At 37.7% G+C, this 15609-nt stretch overlaps 1 protein-coding gene and 1 long non-coding RNA gene across 6 annotated transcripts in view; one reads left to right on the forward strand and one right to left on the reverse strand.

Annotated features, from left to right (window-relative positions):
* The window catches only part of LOC125168470 (uncharacterized), a 77469-nt gene that overhangs the window by 12748 nt on the left and 49112 nt on the right, over window positions 1-15609 (forward strand). For both annotated transcript variants that reach the window (XR_007153155.1, XR_007153156.1), the window contains exons 2-3: window positions 371-461; window positions 10048-10199. This is a non-coding gene — a long non-coding RNA (uncharacterized LOC125168470). The remainder of the gene's footprint in view (window positions 1-370; window positions 462-10047; window positions 10200-15609) is intronic.
* CEP128 (centrosomal protein 128) overlaps window positions 9002-15609 on the reverse strand; it is a 389769-nt gene continuing 383161 nt past the window's right edge. For all 4 annotated transcript variants that reach the window (XM_047863629.1, XM_047863627.1, XM_047863628.1 and 1 more), the window contains one exon: window positions 9002-10134. In XM_047863629.1, coding sequence (XP_047719585.1) covers window positions 10007-10134 — 128 coding nt within the window. In that variant the 3' untranslated portion in view covers window positions 9002-10006. The remainder of the gene's footprint in view (window positions 10135-15609) is intronic.

A 15609-nucleotide genomic window follows, 5' to 3' on the forward strand; every position in this document is an offset into this window, starting at 1 on the left:
TTACAATATGTCAGCTCCCTTGCTAGGTAAAACACAGTGCCTTCTTCTCTAGTGAAGCATCTTACATTTAGAAATATAATTATTTTGATAGCATCTATACATACTACCTCAAATAAATATGCTTTCTAGGTACCAATGGTTGATATGACAAATTTTTATATAGCTTTCAAAGATATTGATTCTGGATTCACACTGATTTAAAGAATTGGGAAGATGTTCAATCTATGATGTTATCAAAATAACAATTAAAAACTGAATCTTGGTTCCAAATTACACACATTGTTTGGATATTAGACCTTTGGCTGGTAATTTGAAAAATGCACTGCAAATATTAAAGTGGTGATAATTTACTTTGGTCTGACCTTCCCAGATCCTACCTGGATTCCAAACATTACCTAATGGCTCTTCACGCAAGTTATGGGTAATGTGGGAATTAGCTGTCATGATGCTACCAGCAAAAGGTAAGTAATTACTCTGTTTGGTAAAAGACAATGTTGCTTTTGTAAAATCGATCAAACATTTGTATAAAGTTGTGTTGAGATCAGTATCAAAATAAGCATAGATTTCACTCAGGTAGTTGCTACTCTGATAAGCTTCAGTTACCACATTAGGAAAGCTGGTAAGTTTCAAATGTGTTGATTGCACATGTAGAAGGACCAAACAAGATTCCTTTCACATCCACGCTCTCAACATATAACCCTGGGGTTACAGACCCTGGAAGATAATTAAGTTACTCTCCTTTATATGCCTATGTTGTTTCCGGTTCACTTGTAATCACTCTCTGAGAAGAGAAATAGACACTAAATATTTAAAGGTAATGGAAATTCAGCCAGAACATCTACTTATATGAACACTGCATGGGAAAGTTTTTCTCTAGTTGCTCTGTGGTACCAGTGTCTGTGACTGTACATCCCACTGAGAAATATAGAGTCCCAAAGGGTAAAATTAAGGGTAGAGAACATCTGACCTCAATCATGGGCGTCAGGATAAGAAATGCATAACACATGGTCAGTGATCCCAAGGTTACTGCAGACAGAGGATGGCAGCTGTTCAGTTGGACATCTGGATCTCAGTGGCTCCAGAACTGGATTGTTCTCACATGAGATCTGTCTATGAGAAGCTCAGCCCATCTTTGGTAACGGTTCTGAGAATTTGAATCTAAGCTTTATGTAGTGCCCAACAAATGGTAAATTTTCACATATTCACAAGATCCTTGTTTGTGGAAAGTAAACGTGGCCCAAAAGCAAAATATGAAAACAAGGATCATTTTGATGTTGTATGGCTGTGTCCAAACTGATACTTCACCTTTAGTGTTTACACTCAAAAGAGATCAAGGATAATGTAAGGGTCTTGGCTGTCTTCCTATATTATTTGATGTGATCTAAATACATACAATTTTTCACCTGCTTTCTTAAAAAAGTTCAATTTCATTCCCTTTTCTGAGAAGGGAAACAAATAGCAAATTGTTGATGGGAAATGAAAGTTTAGCATATGCAAGTCTGGGTGAGTATGTAAATTTAGTTGTATCAATTTCAAATGGTGTATTATGTAACTATTATAATTGGTAACTAGGAATTATGAAATATTTGTATATTTAAACATATACACCCAGCTAATCAAATTTATCAGTGAACCAAATAAAGGAATTATATTTAAATTCTTAAAAATTACAAGGTTAAGATTGGCAATACATACAGAAGACTTTTCTGACCAATGAAACAAGATATAATAGGTTCACATTGCATGAATGAATTTAAAAAAATAGATACACATTTGAATTGATGGAAATAATTTCTTGGGTGGAAGGCCACCAATGCAGAATAACTTATGAATGTTAAATATGTTGTAGGCACAGTCCCTGTTCAACAGTGGAAAGTTTTTCTAAACAGATCACAAAAGGTATAATAAACTGCATTTGTATATTTATGTAAGCTTCTTTTTTTTTAATTATCTATATGATTAGTTGGTAAAAAGTCTAAACCATAAAAGAATTGAAGATATTTTATTATCATTTTTATTGTTTTTTAAAAAGAAAGAGTGTATGTGCACAAGCAGGGGAGGGGCAGAGGGAGAAGGAGAGAGAGAATCTCAAGCAGTATCCACTCCCAGAGTAGAGCCTGACACGGGGCTTGATCCCATGACTGTGAGATCATGACCTGAGCAGAAATCAAGAGCTTGACACTCAACTGACTGAGCCACCCAGGTGCCCCTAATTGTTATTTTAAACACAGTTTAAAGGGTTATGCTGTTTGCTTAATTTACTTGATATTGCTATTTATTGTAAGAATTGTACATTTCAGTTGCTGCAATTAGCTGGAGTGGGGGCTTTGCAAAGACTCTGATATGGGGCCTATCCACTGTAGTTGCTCAATAAATAATCACTCTTTCAGAAAAACTTTCCTTAATGTAAGACATACTGTAATATTTAAATCAATTGCTCAGAAACTGAGACGTTCTTGAGAAGATTTAGTTGATATACTTTACAATTGGGAGAATTCTGTGTAGATTTCAATTTAGTCTATTCCTAAGCAAATGAGAAGGGGAAGCAACTCAATTTCAAACAAATATTTCAAATTATCAGTCATATATAATAGGGGGAGAGGTACAACATGTAAGATAAAAGGCCAAGACAAATACATATGGCCATTGTTAGTCTTCCAAGGACTGTGAGAGATGGAATGATACATTAAATCCCACATCTCAGTCGTAGACAGTGAGGGAAAGCTGGATGAGACTTAACAGTGGTCATTACACCAAAATCTTTTTAAAGATGACAATGTCAGAGTCTGGAAATGTTACTCTGAAACACAGTGTGGATAGCTGTGAGCTGCTGGTATAGACAAAACAAAACTGCATGTGAAATGGTAACATAGAACCAATGTCCCAAATCAGGTTGCTTCCAAGTAACCTGGGAGGATGGAAAGAAAACAGGATCAGAACTCAGCCCTAAAGAAGTTCACACCCTTTTCATAATCTAATGCTAGTTCTACTCTTGAAACCAGTGAGAGGAATACACCTATTCCTGACCTGAGAATTTGTAGTTAACCAGCTCTCAGGTGCTATTGCCACTGCTGGCTTGGGAACCACATTTTGAGAACCAGGGGTTGAAGGAATACTGGACAAAAGGGTACGTATCTTACAGAAAACTATGATTTGTTCTCAATGGAATCTAATCAGTAGGTTTACATGCAGTTAAAATTAAAAAAATGAGCAATGACCACCACTGTTAATTTGCAACAGTCAAACTAACCTCACAAAAGCCTTCTCCAATGGAAAAAATGGGAAAGTCTTTCCACGGTACACATTGGCTTTATTGGCTGTGGTCTTAGTCAAAGCACAGAATGAACCTTGGCCAGCAGCATGAGGTCTCTCAAGCTTGCAGCTGTTGGGAGGAGACTGCTCTGCCAGTGACTCTGGGCAGGAAGTGCCTCGTTAGAACTGATGCATCTATTTTATTCTGCTCAGAAGAAAAAAAAAGCCAAACTCCCTAGGTCTCTCCAAACATCTTTTAAACTGCCCAACCTCCCCAAAGCCACCATATTAGATGGCTTTAACTGCCATGGCTGCCTGATTTCTGGTAACTGACAGCTGAGGTTCAGTATGATGGGAAGTTTTCAGAATGCTAAGCCATAAATCAAGCCTGTATCTTCACTCACGGTGGGCTTAACGACAGCATAAATAAAATGAAAATCCCAAATGACAGACAAGCACAGGGCACTCTGACTGAAAAATATCTGAAAGGAGGACACTTTCCATCCAGATCCAAACTGCCAGAAAGCAGTCCACAAAGAACATTAAAGATTAGTGCAACGTGCCTCAGAAAGGGGACTTAATAGGGCACAAGTTCACAGCACTTCTCCACTTTGCACAATGCCGCTTTCCAGGACCCTGCATCAGATAAAGGATGCAGTGCTACCGCAGTTCTTTCTCTCAAGTAAACAGTTTAAAATGTGTGTTGTTGAAGGCAACCCAGCTTCCTCTGTGTTCATATCATTTTACAGAACTCCTGCCATCCTTCATTCCCTTATCCAGCTAAGTGCTCAGCAATAATGGACAAACAAAATCTAAACTAGCATTACCACTACCCTAGGGATAACACTGAATATGAGTTATGCAGTATGATCTGATAATAGCTGGCTTCAAGTGCTGGCAAAAAAAAAAAACACCCAAAAAAACAAAAACAAAAACAAAAACACCACAACCAAAAACCAAAAAAACCAAACCAAAACAAAACACCAAACCCTTATAAAGGGGATATATTAGAAACTTAGATTTTAAATTCTATGTGCAATGTGACACATTTTGGGGATTGCTCTTTCGGCTTTCAGGTAAAAATTAGGTGACATAAATAGGTTCTTCTGATATATGAAGTACATATAAATACTGCTCTGAAAAAAAGCTGTGCACAATCACAAAAGGATGAAGAGGAACCATCTTGTTTTACCAAAAGAAGCATTTTTACCCCTGGTTAACAGACCAGCCTACTTCATTAGGAAAAAAGTGATCAGTTAATTACAAATCTCACTAACTCTTTATGGTTGCCATTATTCTGATGTCTTGAAATACAGGCACAGGACCAGCATTACTCCAGTCCACAGGCTGGCCCAAGTAAAGGACATAAAGGTGCTTCCAAAGATTCTTGAGGAACTGACTGTGGATTCCAGAGAAAGAAATCAGAGAGAGAGAGAGAGAGAGAGAGAGAGAGACAGACAGCCAGACAGACAGACATACAATTGGAGGAAATATTTCCAATTGAAATAGAGTATTTCAAGAACAAAGGGAGATGCACTGTCTCAAAGTAAAGATTTTCATCTTGTTGGCCAAGTGTTTTAAAGGCCATTTGAGCTCTTGGTGGCTTCAAATGATTCAAAAATACAATTGACTCTAAAATGGAAAATGTGTAAGAAAATAAAAACAAACAAAAGGAAACCGTAATTTGATGGAAAACCTGATACTATAAAATTTAGACTTGTCCTTTTTCTTATTTTTTAAGTAGGCTTCACACCCAGCACAAAGCCCAACATGGGACTTGAACTCACCACCCTGAGATCAAGACCTGAGCTGAGATCAAGGGTCAGATACTTAACCGACTGAGCCACCCAGATGCCCCAGGACTTGTTAATTAAAAAAAAACAAAAAAAACCCAAAAAAACAAAAAACAAACAACAAAAAAAACCATTTTAAGAAAATATTAAATCACTGTCAATTAGTGACTAATGAGCATATGATATTATCCTCCTTTCCCTCAGAATAAGATATTCTCTTACTTTTATTTTTTTTTTCAACGTTTATTTATTTTTGGGACAGAGAGAGACAGAGCATGAACGGGGGAGGGGCAGAGAGAGAGGGAGACACAGAATCGGAAACAGGCTCCAGGCTCTGAGCCATCAGCCCAGAGCCCGACGCGGGGCTCGAACTCACGGACCGCGAGATCGTGACCTGGCTGAAGTCGGACGCTTAACCGACTGTGCCACCCAGGCACCCTCTTACTTTTAAATTATAACATCTGAACTGTTGGTAGTTTAATATCCACTAATTTTGTTTAAAAAATATTGCTTCAAACCAGTATTCTGATCTTTTACACTGCTGACACAAAGCTCCAATATTTAAAGATAAATTGTTAACTTTTTAAAATTTAAATAATGCCAGTCAAAATGCTCTACTAAAGAATGAAAAATGAGGTTGTCAAATCATGGGGATCTATGGAAAGATGACAGAAGATAGTCTGGGCATGAACGTCCAGCATCTGCCAGTTTGAGGAAGAGCATTCATTCTGGAATGGCAATTGAGTGACCTCAATGCCTTAAAACATCGCAAGTTATCATTAGAATTGCAGGTGATTAATGTATAGCTCTTATTTTACTATAGAATTCTTTTCATGTTCTCATCTATATGCTCAATGGCATAAGACTCTACATTTTGACAGGTGGAGGTCATCAGATTACATATTGTTTTGACTATCCTCCTGAAAGGCAACTAACATGCTGTTATGTTCAGAAATCCAGTATCCTCCTGCAGAGAACAAGGCAACAAGTTCTCATCCACAATTGTCACATGGCTTTGTACCATGGTCAGAGTCAAGCTGTGTTACAGAAGATACCCAGCCACAGAAGTTTTCCTAGGCTTTCAACTCTGAGTAGTCAGCCACTTGCCATTTAAATCCTTTTGCAGTTGGTGGCCCTGGAAGACATGCAGGTGCTCCAAACCCCTGACAGTCTGCCCCTTCATTGTAGGTTGTAGTTAGTAGACTTCAAAGATCGACAGTTGAGGCTGACCTGGTGGAACACGAGGAATGACCTGAGTTGGGTTTGGATTTAGGTAGGATGTGGGCCATAGGTGTGGATAAAGCAGGAGAAGCTAAACTGGGGGCAGATGAGGTTAGAACTGGAAGGTTGGTCTGGTTTCACCAGAGCAAAAAAATTGGTTTACTTTGTTACTAATCAAAAGCAAGGGAGACTTCTCTGAAATTTGTTTGGGGGCTTGGAATCTAAAAGTTCTGTTTCTAGATGTAAGCATTTCTCCTAGCCTTAAATTAGATGTGTCGTGTTTTGTACGGAAATGAAACTAAATGGAATCTTTCATGGTTTAAATTTCTTTCCTCAAATAGGGATAAGCTGATGTTTTTATTGCTAAACATTTGAGAACTTAAAAGTTGAAAGATGTAACTATTTTTATATCATACTTTGGTGCATGAAATGCCTTTATATACAAACTTTCCCAAATTTTCTTTCCAGCTTAAGGTTCATGGTAGTTTTGATCCAAGAAAACCAGATGCCTTCGTGAGGACAGCTTCCTCATTTGAAGGCCATGAACATCACAAATTTCTTTCTTTTTTAAAAAAATAAATTAAGAGGAAATACCGGGATAGTTTGTTTGAGGAGGGGGTGTAAGAATCTTGGAAAAGGAATAATTTACTCAATGATCATTCCTATTCTTGGCTCTTAAATGATGTATAGTTGGGTTTATAGTACAAAACCTGAGTAAAACAATTTGAGATTCCTAACCCTTTCCTAAAAAGGGTCTGGCTAAGTAAATATACCCATCTAATTATGTGTAAGAATTTGGCTCCATTTAAAACAATATTTGCTATTTTAATACACATTAAAGAAAATGTAACAATTACTATGAGTGTAAATACACCTTACATATACCACTGACCAGAGCCACAAAAACCTTAGCTGAAAAGATGAAAATGAAAAAAAAAAAATAGGCTTGTTTTCTGAGCTAAGTAGGTAGGCACTTCTAATCTATGTAACCTTTAAATTCAAATGCCTTATGTGTACTTTTTTGTTAAGCTATAGAATTTATATCTTTTACTAGTAAAGATATGTAAACTGTAACAATAAGAAGAAAAGCCGGTGATTCTGGGAAACTGGATGCATAAGATGTTATGTAACCAACCGGTTTCCAACCTTTAAATCAGACACTAGTCAAGGAAATAATAATAACCTTAGCCAATGGGAAAAACATCCAGCCAGATTTCTCCCAGCTGTGTTTCTCCCTTCTGTGGCCTTCAGTAACTTCAATGGAAGTTTAGTGTGTTTAGGGAGAAAGATGGCCAGAAGAATCAAAATTATTAAACCAAAAAGGTCAATCTTCAAATTAAGTCTTGGACCAGGCTCACTGCAAGAATAAGGTTGATCCCTTCCAATGTCCCAGTACTATAAGCAATATGGCTGACCAACCACAACTCAAATGGGGCTGATATCACAGGTTATTCTGCCAAAGGGGTGAGTGAAGGAAAAACAGTTGCTGGCTTTGAAATGTACAAATCAAGCTATTAGTGTTTCCTTAGCATTCCTTTTGATTTCCAACTTGAGCTTACAGTGACTGACTGCAAGAGATAGGAAAAAATCCTCTGAGAAGACAGGTCCTTGGATTCAATTCCATATAAACAGAGGGCCAAGGAATTTTGACAAAATTTTTGCTCACAAAAAGTTGACTTTGCCTTTGAAGTTCTTGTGTGTTCCATATTTAAAGTCAGACACCTTCATTCATCCAACAGTAGCACAAGGCCTTCAATAATATGATATAATGGCTTTATTTTTTTCAGATTAAAAAAGGTCTTTCATAAGGTCCCTCTCCATTCTGTTATAAAATCATCAGCTAATATGTTTTCAAGGATTTTCCAGGTAAATAACCTGTGTTACCTTCAACTTTCAGGTCTAACTGGCCTGGTGTAATTTTTTTAATGGCCACAGAGGTACTAAGAGTGGTTTAAATCAATTCCTACTAAAAAAGAATGGAGTGCATGGCATTCCTACTAACACATTAAGGGAAAAGCTATTTAACTCACTTTTATCCATAGGATTTAAATAAAATGTGTTAATATTGTGCCTTATTTTCTTCCCAGTTAGTCACTTAGACCCAAGGAGATAAAATATTACAGTATTGGTCAACACATCAATGAAAATATTGACATAATTTCTCAATACCCCCAGTATTACTATAGTGTAATATAGGTTCTGAGAAACACCAGGATTGTGAGCTGCTCCTTCAAAAAGGGCTACTCCCACTAAACCCCACAGTGCTCATTAGCACATTAACAGCTTGAAGTCCTGAGGTTAGACAAAACAAAACCAAACCTGTTTAATGTTGTCTAATGCAGAGTTTCTCAAGCTAGCCTGAACACATCACTCCTTTTTCATGCAATTCCTAATGCCAAATAAACTTTGGGTCATGCATAGCTGTTTGTGTCTCTTTTTTCCCCTCTTAGCGCAATGACTGCCCCATAGTAGGAACTCAATAAAAGATTTTTGTCATGAATAAATGGTAAAACTCATGGTTGTACTCTCAGAGCTTATGGAGATTGTATTAAGTAATCTTTTGAGACAAAGATCTCTGTTCTCTGTAGTAGCCTTTCCAATCAAGTTCATAAACAAAGAGTGTCATTTGCTCTGGACATTCAAATATAGTAAGTTAGTACGACATGGTGGTGGAAATAGAAGCATCTTCACAAATATGAGAATAAGCAAGTACGCTTTAAAGAGCACAAATGTAATTACGAAGGCATTGCTTTATTGCCCTTGTCTCTATGAAGAATTTTCCATCATGACCCAGTGGGATTTAGCTCCTGGTTGTTTTACCTTTCATTAGCATCATTAGAAATCTTTCTCCACTGGTAGATTAGCATGTAAAGAGCATAAGTTCTTAAAAACACTTTGATGTCAAAGAAGGCTGAGATGCTGAAGTAGATAGTACCGAATTATGAGAGAACTCTTGCGGAGTAAATCTCATGACACAGGAGTCTGGGAACTTTGAGTCTGGTGAGAGTAAAACCAATGATGGTCCAGAATATGACAAAGTGATTGCAGTGAGATATTTGGCCACAAAAAGATAAATAAATAAGTTGTGCTATGAATTCTTTACAGTGTTCTACAATTCAGGTATCACTTGTAAATTCTTTATTGCTATTAAAAATGGATGATTGGGAATAAAATTTTAAGATACTGCATGTACTAACAGACTGCTGGGATGATGAATGTAACAATCCTGAGCGTTTATAAAGCAGACCGTCTGGAATTATATATGCATATCTCCATGACATGTTATAACACATGATAATTTATTAGGGAGCAAGCATTTTAAAAAATCGATTATATATAAACACTCCCTGAGTCGAAGTGCTGACAACTTCTGCCTCGAGGGGAACTCATTTCCCTCCTGTTTGGCCAGTAATTATTAAAACATCCCAATTATATATCCAAATTTTGGTTCAAAAACTGGCTGACCATGCCTGAAAAAGGAAAATGCAAAGTGAAAAATATCTCTCTTTCTCGGCTGGTATAAGTTGCCAATAAGTTAGTTGTATGCCATTCATGAGCTGATATTACTTGGATTAGTTTAACTTCTATAATTTCCAAAGACCAAGTATAGTGTTATTTTAGTCAGTGTTTGGCAATGCTAAAGAGCAGAAGCTGTAGATACGTCTGCTTGATAATCCAGGCCAGACTGCAACAAGGACAGATATGCTATTATTCGTGAAACACTCATGTAGAGCAACAAATTACATTTTGCTTTTTTTGCTTTCATATTCCTCCTTTTTAGACTGTGGACTTGTCCCATCCATTGGTAAATTGCTGGCATCTTCCTTGATTGAAGGTGAATCTGGAGTAACTGTTCTTTTGGTAAATGCTGGAAAGGCAAGAGAAAAGACGAAAATAAACCTAAATGAATAAAATCCTTGGGCTGACAAAATTGTAAGTAATCATTGTATCTGATCTAGTTTTTTGTAAACTTTACAAGGACTAACAGACCTTCAGTGTAGGAATAAACGTAATAAGTTCACTGTATTTTGGAAAACATTTATTCATATGATTTAATTTGGGAGGGATCTGAAGAGTATCTGAGAGTGGAAGATGTATGTTTGGTCAATATATAACAATACAAAGCACACACAGAATTTTGGAGGGAGAAATGTTAAGGGCCTTCTTTTTACAGAATCTTCTTTGTTACACAAACTGAGACTAGACCTGGAATCTAGGTTTACTGTTTTTCTACTACCTACTTACCTCCCTTCTGAGCTCCAGATAGGCATGTCCAACTCCTACGGGAAATCTGCCTGCCTCATTTCTAATCTCTGATACCTGCCCATTCCTTCTTTTCTCCTTCTTAGGAAGTGATATACTCCTCCTCTCCAACCCTGGTTTCTCAAACCTTAGTTCCCTCCTTCCTTTGTCCTGTCTGCTCTCCCCATCCAACTTAAGAGTAAATACTGAAGATTCTCCCTCCCAAATTCACCCTAGTTCTCAGGTTTCACACCATCTCCATTACTATCGCCTCAGCCCAAGCCACCATTTTCTCTCTTCCCATTTTCACTGTATCCCCTTCCCCATACCACCACAACCAGAATTATCTTTCCAAAAGGTAAATCAGATTATGTCACTCTCCCACATAACCCATCACCTCCATCCTCCAGCAGCCTCCCAGGAAACTTAGAATGAAATCCAAACATGGGACTGTGGCAAAAAGGCTCCTGTGGAACTTTACCTTTCCTTTCTCTCTCCCCCAGACCCCCTCACTCAATGCTCCAACTCTCTAGAAGACCATACCCCTTTTCTTCTCTGTGGCCTTCATATTTATTGCTCCCTCTCTCAGGAAAACTCTTCCCACCCAATTTCAGCTCAGCTGGTTCTTGCCACTCAGGCTCCAGCTCAGCTGTAACCTCCTCGGAAAGGACTCTCCTAATCACTGATCTAAAGCAGTCCTGTTTTCCAGGCGCTTTCCTCTCATTTTACCTTCACAGCACCAATCACCATTTTAAATTGTTTACTTGCCACCACCTGTTTCTTCTATGAGAGAGGTGACCATTTCTGTCTTGCTCACTACTGTATACCCCCCAAGCCAAACAGAGAGCCTCTTACATAACCTCTTAGTAAATATTGTTTGAAGAAGTGAATATACTTATGGGATCTTTAAGAGACAGTCAACTGGCAATTTTCTGGCTGCTTTCTAGACAGCATCTACAGAGTACCCCGTACATCATTATAATCAGAACTCAGTTATTTAAAAATATCTGACACCTGACTAGTTAGTGAAAAGATTGTCTCGCCTACAAAAATCACCATCACATAAAATGAACCTATAAAATGGAGAGACAAAAAAGTTGTGCTTCCATGAAATAAATCTTTTAATGGACAAGAAACTTTTTTTTACCTTTATCAGTACCCCCACATTTAAAAAAAAATGTTTACTTATTTATTTTGAGAGAGAGAGAGAGAGAGAGAGAGCATTCAAGCAGGGGAGGGGTAGAGACAGTGGGAGAGGGAGAATGCCAGGCAGGCTCCACATTCTCAGCACAGAGCTCGACGTGATGTGGGACTCCATCTCACAAACTGTGAGATCAACCTGAGCTAAAGTTGGTAGCTTAACAGACTGAGCCACCCAGGCACCCAGTAACCCCACATTGTTAATACCACAGATCTTTGGTATTTTATTCTGCAAGGCTGAGGACAGACTACATACGAGGCAGTTCACAGTTAGCCAGTGGATCCTGAAGTACAACACAGAAGTGAAAAGAGTGTGCTTTTCTTGCTGTAGATAAATTGTTTTTCATTGGAGGGACTTAAACTCCCACTAAAGGCATCTCAAAACGCAAACTGAGAGTAATAACTTTTCTTTTCATAGCAATGTAAACTGAAGTAAGAAAGCGAGAGATAGTTCCTTTTAGCAACTTTCATTGATTTGCTTTTTTAAGAATATCAAGTTAAATTAATATGTAAGATTCACAACAAAATCCTGTAACATTCCCCCCATCCCCCATGAAAAATCATAGTCCTTTCTTTTGGGGTTTGTTTATTTTAATAAATTATTTATAACAGTTTTAGAATTCCAGAAAATTTGAAATCTGCATTTATTTTTAAAATTTAGTACCAACTCCACACACATTAGGCATTTTAATCTCAAAGGACTCGAGATTTCGAGAAATCATCAGATTACTATAGTCCTCCCTCAAATCCAGTCTAGTCCTGGCCCCAAGAGTAAGGGCCCTGTCTTGAGAGCTGTGTTCCTTTAGCCTAAAAGGAGCTATACATGGAGACTAGTGGTCAGTCACTACTTATAAAAAGTAAAAATGACAGTTTCAAAAGCTGGCATTATTAAGTCTCTCTTTCTAAGCCCCCACTGTCCTAGAGGCTGAAGGTAATGGAATCCAAGCCTTCTAAAAGAGTGTCCTGAACCACGGCCATCACTTGTAGCCAGCCAGGATAAATTTGGTAGTAATCATGGCTCTAAATAATGGATTTCTGTGTTCCTATTTCCAATGGTAATATAAACTTACAATTTATACATTTCTTCCCTTCTTCCTGGCAGAAGGAATCTACCTTTTCTTGAATTGACCTGAACTACACAAAGCTGACATAAATTACTACTTAAAACAAACTTTCATTAATGCTGGATCGTTTCAGAGACCACAAATTATGCAGTATTTTCCCATTTCCTTTGTTTTTTCCATGGTCAGTGATTCTATGCTTTAGTTTGGTCACAGTTTGACAGGGCACCTAAGTCAGCAGAACGAATGCCTTAGCATCTACGGCATAGACAAAAGGGCCTCATCCAGTACAAATCCCAACTTGAGTAAGAAGGAGCCTGTTCTGTGGGCTCATAAACTCATGTCTGCCTCAGCACCTACAGTTATTTACTCCTTACATCTCTATACAGGTCTAAACTGCTCTAAACTCCAACCCCCAGCTTTCATGTTCCATTTAGAAGTTAACAAGAAAATCGAATACTTGCTAGTCAGACATAAAAGCTGGGGTGTTCTCAGTAGCATTTTATTTTTACAAGATGCCTTTTTAGCCAAAGTGTACATACACCTATCAAACAGCACCAAAGGGCCACACAGGAAGACAGCAGCCTCTTACCTCCTCCCTCCCAATCCCACAATCCTGCACCCCAGAGTCAACCACAATCAGCTCTTTTAGCTTTATTTTCTGTATTTACTTCAATTTTTGTAAGAAAAAGCAGCTTATATTGCTATTTTCTGATTTATCATTTTTAGACTTATTCACACCCATCCACTTCCCTTCACCCCATCCTCCTTATATAGTTACATTTGAACTTCTAGTTGTGTCAGTAGTATTTATAATATCATGACTACGTAAACATGGCTCACACAAACCTAATAAGTATACTATGACAATGTTTCTTTTCTTGCCCATTTTTCCCCCCTGGAGTTATTATTTGACCTATGTTTTTATTTTATTTTTGTTTTTTTTTATTTGCTCTTTCTCTGAGACTATCATTAATTATTTCTAATTGCTCAATGAGATCTGCCATATGTCTTTCAGTAGTTTTTCTTCTAAGTGCTCAACTGAATCAAATAACCTAACAGTTTGTTTATTTCCTAAAGATTTTCCTGATGGAATCTTTCCTTTTTTCTATCAATCTGAGAGAACTGAACATGAGTGTCCAGATTAAAAGGGCCCACCCATCAAATAGCTAGAAAGGCAAATAAAGTAAGACCTGCAGGGAGGCAAATCATCACAAAACTCACTGCGGTTAAACAAGAGATCCTAAAAGGTCCCAGGGCTGGGGGTTGGGTGGTAGTGATGGTGGAGATGATCGCTTCTGAGGAGTGGGGTCAAAAGAAAAAGACAATATTTTTCAACAGCAATTTAGATTTTGGAAGAGAATACTACAATGACTTCAGAAGGAAAGTCATTTTCAACCCAGAATTTTATAGCTAGCCAAAGTCTCGTCAAGGGTGAATAGAAGAAATCTATTTTCTGAAGTACAAAGAATGAAAGCAGTTACCTCCCTTTTCTTTCTTTGATGTGCTAACCACAAAAGAAAGAACTGAGACAAACAGAGGAAGGCATGTGTTCTGAGAAACTTGGGCATCAGCACAAGAAGAGGGTGAAGAAAAATCTCAGGATGACAGTTGGGTGGGCCTTTCTAACCTTCCTACTCCAGGCTGTTGTTTTCTCCTCTCAAGACCCTCATTAACCAGGTACTATTCTTCTGGAATGGATTTTCTAAATATCTTTTCTTTCCTACGGTCCCATTCTTTTTCTTCTATTTTCTTTGTGGTTTCAACTTTGTTTTCCACCTTTCTGGTTTTTCATATTTTAAATTTCTTTTTGAGTGGGGGGAGAGGGGCAGAGGGAGACAGAGAGAATCTCAAGCAGGCTCCATGTTCAGTGCAAAGCCCAACGTGGGGCCCGATCCCACAACTCTGGCATTATGACCTAGCTGAAATCAAGAGTTAGATTCTCAACTGAGCCACCCAGGTGTCCCCATATTTTAAATTTCTGAGACCTCTTATATTGTGTTCCTTTTTCATAGCATCTTGTTCTTCTTTTTAATGGATGTAATATTTTCTATCTCTGAGGACATTAATGCTATTTTAAAAGACACATTCTGTTCTCTGTGTGATCAATTTATTATAGGCTCATTTTTCTCTTTGTTGGTCTTAAGATCTCTCCTCTTCAATTTTGGAGGTTTAAAAGGAGGTTAAAGAAAAATGATAGGATAATTTCTATAACTAAGCTGAAACTGTGCTATAAAAATGGAGAAGCATTCAGGGTGATCTAAAATACCACATTGTGAAAAACACAGAAATTTCGAAGTTCATCAGAAAAATAAATAAGAAGAACTATGATTTCTAGAAATAAGTTCAATTCAACCACTGAAAATTATTAACAATAAGGCACCTATGATTAAATTTTTAAAAGTATTCTTGAAAGCATGCAGGTAGGAAGAGAGGAAAATCATAAAACAGGCTTGTCAAAAAGAGGAAGAGTAAAGCATAAAAGTATAAATTAATAAATTGGGGCGCCTGGGTGGCTTGGTCGGTTAAGCGTCCGACTTTGGCTCAGGTCATGATCTCATGGTCTGTGAGTTCGAGCCCCGCGTCGGGCTCTGTGCTGACCACTCAGAGCCTGGAGCCTGTTTCAGATTCTGTGTCTCCCTCTCTCTCTGCCCCTCCCCTGTTCATGCTCTGTCTCTCTCTGTCTCAAAAATAAATAAATGTTTAAAAAAATAAATTAATAAATTAACTAAATAAGTTAACAATAAGTTAATGAAGAGGTTTACTTTTTAAGCTAAATTTTTCAGTCAGATTTTACAATAGAGACTATAATATGTATTTTCATATCCAAGTTATGTATT

This window comes from Prionailurus viverrinus, chromosome B3 (assembly GCF_022837055.1).
Source record: "Prionailurus viverrinus isolate Anna chromosome B3, UM_Priviv_1.0, whole genome shotgun sequence".
Taxonomy (NCBI): domain Eukaryota; kingdom Metazoa; phylum Chordata; class Mammalia; order Carnivora; family Felidae; genus Prionailurus; species Prionailurus viverrinus.